Genomic DNA, 7931 nt, shown 5'->3' on the forward strand with positions numbered 1-7931 from the left:
TCTCCTCCCGGCCTGAGGACCAGAAGCCACTCTTCATCCTCTTCCTCATCATATACCTGGTCACCATAACAGGGAACGTACTCATCATCCTGGCCATCCACTGTGACCTCCAACTGCACACCCCCATGTACGTCTTCTTGAGTGTCCTGTCTTTCATTGACATTTGGTATACAACAACCATTGTCCCCAGGATGCTGGTGAACTTCCTGTCAGAGAAGAAGACCATCTCCTATGCTGGATGTCTGACCCAGATGTATTTCATATATGCCTTGGGCAACACTGATAATTGCCTTCTGGCAGCCATGGCCTATGACCGCTATGTGGCCATCTGTGACCCCTTCCACTATGTCACCACCATGAGCTGTGTCCTGCTGGTGGCCATCTCCTGCTCACTGCCTCACCTCCACTCACTCCTACACATACTTCTGCTGAATCAGCTCACCTTCTGCGACTCCAATGTTGTCCACCACTTCCTCTGTGACATCAACCCTTTGCTGAAATTGTCCTGCTCCTCCATATTTGTCAATGATCTCACAATAAAGACAGAAGGGCTGGTGTTTTGGGTGACCCCCTTCCTGTGCATTGTTTTCTCGTACGTGCGAATTGTCCTAGCAGTTCTCAGGGTCCCCTCAGCTGCAGGGAAACGCAAAGCCTTCTCCACCTGTGGCTCCCACTTTACTGTGGTGATTCTATTTTATGGAAGCATCTTTTATGTCTATTTACAGCCCTTGTCCAGCTATACTGTTCAGGACCGAGTGGCTACACTTGTCTACACAGTCCTGTCCTCCATGCTCAACCCTTTCATTTACAGTCTGAGAAACAAAGACATGAAGAGGGGCCTGGTGAAGCTGATGGGCAGGAGGAAATCCTAGCCTTTTGGGGATATGTTCATGGGTTTCTCTGAGGCTCTAGATGCTGTTTCTGCTAGTTCCTGATACACATAATAAACTCTTATCGGTCAGCAGAAATGACTCACATGTGTCACGGATGTTGGATTGTGTCCATTTCTTTACACATACAGCTATTAACCACGGAGACTTTATGATGATTCAGGAATAGGCTCCAGGTCTACCAAAGTCTTGGCTTCCAGTTTTCATGTATGAGCATCTCTCTTCCTGTCTTCCTCTTCTCCAGGAAACCACATCCTTTTCATTGCTCCAAATGCTGTTGAAACCTTTGTTTCCCACAAAATTTCCTAGAACTTAACATATATCTGTTCAATAACTTTTGATTCCCTTAATATAATTTGGCTCTCATTGTAGTTTCTGTAATGAACTAGCTTTTTGAAAGTCGTTGCAGTGATTCAGAAAAGGAGAAGCAGAGAGTGACAGGATTGAGACTCAAGAAACTGAAACTTCCACCAGGCGAGGAGTGTGTCCAGTGCAACAGTTATCCAGGGATTGTGCCTCTTCCTTCTTCCATATTTTTGACAGCACAATGTTCTAGGCTCTGTAGTGAACAAAAGCCCAGCTGTTAGCCCCGCTTAGCCAGGTGACCTAGTAGTTCAGCACACAACTGCCCTGATTATCAGGCCAGTATGCATGAGGCTGAGTTGCTTCTGGGTCTCTACTCTGGTCATCTGGTGCCTCAAATATGCCTCAAGGCACTGGTCTTGTTCCCTCTCTTAGCTTTAGTTCCTCTTAGAGATTCCCCTATTGCCACCATCCTAATCATCCAGATCTGTCTGCTTCCCAGAGAAAGTACATACATTAATTCTATGTACTTAGAATTAATGATTCTAAGGAGAGTATAAAAACCCACATGTGAACATTAAAGGCAGATATAACTAGGAACTTCTGGAACCATTCAGAGACATACTGAGTGCTCTGAGAAGTACAGTCATCTAGGCAAGGACTTTATACTGCTCACTTCTGTTTCTTCCTTTATTCTCTATTATTACTCAGTGACTTTATACTTTATTTTATATCTGAATATTTTATCATTTATTATTCTTCTATGTTCTTCCTGGAGCTATTATTCAATAGGTCTCATGTGGGCCTGTGAATCTGCATTTAAGGAGCACCCCATGGAAAAGACTAACCTAGTCTTTATGTGGGAAGCTGCGTGATTAAAAATTCCTGACCACTCCCTATATCCCATATTTGTATTTCTGGACTCATGCCGTCAGTAATGCTATATCAAGTGTATAATTTACATGTATACAGATACTCACTGATTGCAGCATTTTTCATAATAGAAAAAATTAGAAAAATTAAAAATAATCTAAATGCCCATCAATAGAGAAATAGATAAATAGTGGTTCAGAAGGCAATGGCACCCCACTCCAGTACTCTTGCCTGGAAAATCCCATGGATGGAGGAGCCTGGTAGGCTGCAGTCCATGGGGTCGCTAAGAGTCAGACATGACTGAGCGACTTTAATTTCACTTTTGACTTTCATGCATTGGAGAAGGAAATGGCAACCCACTCCAGTGTTCTTGCCTGGAGGATCCCAGGGACGGAGGAGCCTGGTAGGCTGCTATCTATGGGGTCACACAGAGTCAGACACGACTGAAGTGACTTAGCAGTAGCAGCAACTTTTCCCTAGAGAGAAATAATCTGTAATAGGTATACATAAGGAGGTATATCTCTAGGACCGACCTGAAAAGCCATTACAAATATAAACGAAAATGTCTATGAGTAAACCTGTTAGGGTAAAAAAAAAAGTATATATATCTGTGTGTGTGTGTGTGAGGGTATATTTTTGTGTATCTGGTGATTATATACCCAGTAAGAAAACATACACCCTTACACACACACACACACACACACACACATACACACACACATATAACACACACATTGTTATACAAAAGACTAGAAGGAAATAATATGTGCTTTCAAGTCTGCACATATTTTTAACATCAAAATTTTTAAACAGGGACGTATTTTTTTTTATAAATAAACACCAATTGTTAAGAGTAGTGTAAAATCTATTGCTCTGTTGTTCCTCATCATTGAGTTTTGTTTTGTTTAAATAGCAACAATATCGCATCATGATAGGAAAGAGCTGGTATAAAAGAGGTCAGATCACCAATGGGACCCTCCATTGAATGTCCTAAGTCTCATTTGAATGAACTAGATAAGGAGGAAACACTATATGCATGAAACAATAACACTTCTATACAACATAGGGTTTTTGCTATCAACACTTTGGGTTTGGAAGAGAAAATCCTGATCTTTACACTTTTCTCCAAGACTGGGCATGGCCATGGAGCTATGGCTATGTCCCTCGAGTCAGTCTGAGTGAGGTCCAAGAATTTTCATTTCTAACAAGCCCTCAGGTGATGCCACATACTGATTAACAAAAATACTTTGAGAATCACTAGTCTAGTAGATACCAAGACACGCTATAGACCTATTGTAATGAAGGCTATGTGGATATTGCTGAAAGACTAGACAAACAAGGCAGCTGCTATAAAATAGAGAGCCCAGAAACACACACACCCTGCCCCTTTTGGTATACACTTGACACGAATGAGGTGCATTTTTTCTTTTCTTAAAAAAAAAAAAAAACTTTTTATTTTGTACTGGGGTATAGCGGATTAACAATGTTGTGATAGTTTCAGGTGAATAGAGAAGGTATACATATACATGTATCTATTCTTCCCTAAACTCCCCTCCCCTCCAGGCTGCCACACAAGGTTAAGCAGAGTTCTGTGTGCTATACAGTACGTCCTTGTTGGTTATCCATTTTAAATATAGCAGTGTGTATATATACATCTCAAATTCCGTAACGATCCCTTCCCCTCATCCATCCCCCTGGCAAATAAGTTCATTCTGAGTCTGTGAGTTTGCTTCTATTTCATAAGTTAATTTGTATCGTTTCTTTTCAAATTCCACATATAAGGGATGACATATATATTTTCCTTCTCTGTCTGACTTACTTTATTCAGTATGACAAATCTCTGTGCATTATGCTTAGTTGCTTGGTGGTGTCCGATTCCTTGCAGCCCCATGGACTGGAAACTGCAAGCAGGCTTCTTTGCATTTTTTCTTGAATGCAGCTTAAGACAGTTGGAAAATCACATGCAAAAATGAAACTGGATTCTTACCACATACCATATGCAAAAATTTACTCCTGATGAATTACAAACTTACATATGAAAACCAAAAACTAAAAATGTTTAGAAAGTAATATAGAAGAATATCTTTTTCTCCTTAAGACAGAAAAAATATTTCTTTAATAAGAAACAGAAAGTAAGCACTAACCATAAAAGAAAATTGTAAATTAGACTGTGTTAATATCAAAGACATTATAGCAGAAAAAGACAAATAACAAAATAGTAAAAGGTATCTGAAATTCATAAAACCAATTAAAACATCCAGATTAAGAGTACATAAAGATCCCTAGAAATCAGTAAGAAAAACAGGCAAAGCTGGGGGCTGAGGGAGATGAGGGTCTAGGAAAAAAAATTAAATAAACATGTCACAAAAGAGAAGAAAATCTAAATGACCAATAATCATATGAAAATATGATGTGTTACATTAATAATCAGAGAAATTCAAATTAAATCACAACGGGAAGCCATTGCACACCAACAGATAACAAAAATTAGAATTCTGAGGATAAATGTCAAAAGTTTAAGAAAATATGAAGCAATATAAAATTATGCTGTTAGTAGCAATATAAATTGGTACAGTCACTGTAGGAAACAATCTGCTATCATCTGTATAGTTCAAGTAAAGATACAGCAAGGTGACTAGGTTTATTTTAACAAGACTGTGCTGTACATTTGAAAATTGTTATGACAGTAGATTTTAAAAGTTGTCACTACAAAAATCAAAACTATGGATATGTTAACTAACTTTATTGTGGTCATCATTTTGCAATAAATACATCTGTCAAATCACTGTGTTGTACACATTAAAGAATGTTCTATGTCCATTATTTCTCAATAAACTGTAAATAAATAGTATTTGTCAAGAGATTAAATTAATAGAAAGAAAGACAGCCATCTGAATAGTAATTAGAAGATGCAGGACCCAAACCCAGGACTTTCTGTCTCTATAGCATTTACTCTTAATATGTAGATAAAAATTTTAAATTAAACTCACAGGTAAGGGAAAAGACACACATGTGTTATATGAGGCACTGGCTTATCCTGAGGGCAGTAGCAGAATGTGCTTTTTCCCCTATATCCTTGCTGTGAATGATATTCACCAAAATGCACAAGTATTCTCTGTATAAAATCCAAAAGGAAATTTTCTTTCTGATTTCAGTGCCAAGAAGAGTTATATCTTCATTTAGCAGAGGAAGGACTTGAGGTTCATAGAGGCTAAGTAACTTCTCAGAAGCAACTACTGAAAGGCAAAACCAGCATTCTAATAAGTATCTATTTTCCTCATTGCTGAACCCCAAAGCTCTGAGACTAAACTCTGAAAACACATGCATTATTTCATCCAAAGTTCCTTTGCTATATGACAATAACCATTGCCTGACCCTGTGATTTAAGCATATATAAACTTACATTAGCCTAATTCCACATACAGAAATGTCTAATCCATGTGCCTCGCCAGACACTGGAAAGCACATTTATACCATTGAACTAGCCCTCACTGAATATCCTAAAAATTGCAACTTCTTCATTTTGACTTGTCTTCCCCAGATCTAGAATACCCCTTGATCGACATCTGAATCCCCCCAAATTAAAGTTTTCACCTACATAAATGTCTGTCCATCCCTCATAACTCATAGTTGGGGAAACAGAAGCATGCCCTTGAGATGTCACAGAGAGATTAAGAAGATCAAAGATCAGTCCCAACATCTAAACAGGAAGCCTCAGGGGTCCTCTGTCCCCTTGGAGACAAACCCCCTAGAGAGGTCATCACACCACAACATCCTTAGCCTAATAAGCACCTCAGAGGCCACAGAGCAGACCTCAGACTCGTGAGAAGCTGGCTGTGCTGCCACAATCAAGGGAACCCTCCCACTTGAGTCAGAGCATCTCTGCCTTCTGAGATCTGGAGCTGGGAGAGCAGCAGTGAGCTAGGGACCAGGCGTTAAGAAAGAAGGGTGGGGGTTGAGGTCAGGGAAGGAAAGCGTGTTACCCCTTTGGAGTAGCATATCAGTTCCTCCTCCATCCCTGCTTGTCTCCTTGTCAATCAGCCTTGAATCTCATGGGAGACACATGAGGAAGCTGAGCTTTGACTGAGAAGCAGACGCAACTTGATGAATGGACATGGTGCACATCAGCTTCTGGAGAGGCTGAGAAAGAAGGAAAAGCATCTGGACATAGAGGTGAGCTTCAGAAGCTGGCCACCCACTTGGCTACTCCAACCCACTTTGGTACCTTACATTTTTTCTCCCAGATACTTTCAAATATCTCACAGATTGAGACATCATGAGGTCCAAGTAGAACTTCCATGTGGCATTTGGTCTTTAGTTCAACCAGTTTGATCTCTAACCCATTTATACCATTTGTTTTGTTGGAAGTAAAACCCCACCAGTAGCAGAGAAAGAAAAGAAAACCCATCATATTCACAGCCTGATCCACTCACCCTGTGCTTTTAGAACTATTCTTCCTGATTCTCAGATCCAAAATATTCTTCCTTTTTTCTAGTCATCAACCTGTGTGTTCTTCACATCTGTGACCTGCAGCACCGAATCCCATTAATTCACTAACTCTCCACTAACTTTTGTATTCCACATTCCGCAGGCAATCCTTCCATAAATACCTCATCTTTGAATATTGATCAGTGTGTGATACACTGCTTTACAGACATAGTATCTCAGTTGCTATTCATTAAACATCAAGAACGAATTTGTGAACAGGTGATGGAGGACAAATCAAACTCCCACAGTTCAACTTTAGTCCAGGGCACTGTCCACTCCAGGACCCCAACTCCACTCACTAGACACACAGCGGTCACACATAGTCAAATTTTTCCACCTGATTTTGGCCAGTTTATCATGGAGATTCAAAATTTCAACTTCCTCCATCTCTACTTCACAGAAAGATAGGCTACCTCTTTTGCAACTCCAAGGATGGATTCTGATCATGGAAGAAGAAACATTGTCAGTTAAGGGACATAGAAGAGTAATTCATGTAGGAAACTGTCAAAATGAGGAAAACAGTGTCTGTGCCTGATTGTGTTAAACAAGATATATACCAAAACTAGAGGAGAGGTACGTAATGCTTAAGAGCATAAGCTTGGTGTTCGATACCTGATTGCTATTCAACTCCTTAGTAACCATGAACAAACTGCTTCACCTCTGTAAACCTTAGTTTCCTGAAACAATGCATGCTTCACAATTCCTTATCATGGGATTTAGTCAAATGCTTAGCATAGGTTTCATAGGGAATATGTATTTTTATTTGTACACACTGGTTGCTATTTTTTGCTTTAACTACTGATACACTCAAATCACTAGATGCATGAACAAATATTCCTTCCATAAAATCTTGCAAAATGATATCGTGCCATGAGGTAAGGAGGATTAGCTTCCCATTCTGTGCCCAAACAAGGAAAATAGAACAATGTTGACCTAGCTTCACCATTCTTCTTAGATTTGCCCTGTTCGTTGTTCCAGCAAACCCTTACCAGTTTCCCAGACATGCAAAGTTAAATCCAATAGGATACACAACTGAATGTGCTTTAGAAGGAATGATGGTTCTGTGACTTCTGTGTTTCACCATCCACACCCTCCAGCCATCTCCATTGTCTTATAATACCCTATTTTGTTAACAAAACTTCTCTTCACCTGATATAACGTTACATATTCTGTTTGTTCATGATCTATCTCCCAAAATACAACAGAAACTACACAAAGCAAATATTATTTTTTTGCTATGTTCCCATTAGGGAAATAGAGTTTTTCCCAGAATAGGAACTAAGCAACTTGAATCAAAGAAGACCACTCTGATGGATTCTATGGGAAAACTCTTCTTCTGTCCCTACAGCTTGCAATATAAGGTCCTTATGATGCCCA

The 7931-nt window shown here is 39.6% G+C and overlaps 1 protein-coding gene across 1 annotated transcript; it reads left to right on the top strand.

Annotated features, from left to right (window-relative positions):
* Nucleotides 1-5: 5 nt before the first annotated feature.
* On the top strand, nt 6-872 carry LOC120859471 (olfactory receptor 1L8-like; the record flags this gene model as incomplete). Its single annotated transcript, XM_040235567.1, has 1 exon — nt 6-872. A coding segment is annotated over one exon (867 nt), but the record flags the coding sequence as incomplete, so codon positions are not given.
* Nucleotides 873-7931: the final 7059 nt, after the last annotated feature.

The sequence above is a fragment of the Oryx dammah genome, unplaced genomic scaffold, assembly GCF_014754425.2.
Source record: "Oryx dammah isolate SB20612 unplaced genomic scaffold, SCBI_Odam_1.1 HiC_scaffold_1163, whole genome shotgun sequence".
NCBI classification, from domain to species: Eukaryota; Metazoa; Chordata; class Mammalia; order Artiodactyla; family Bovidae; genus Oryx; species Oryx dammah.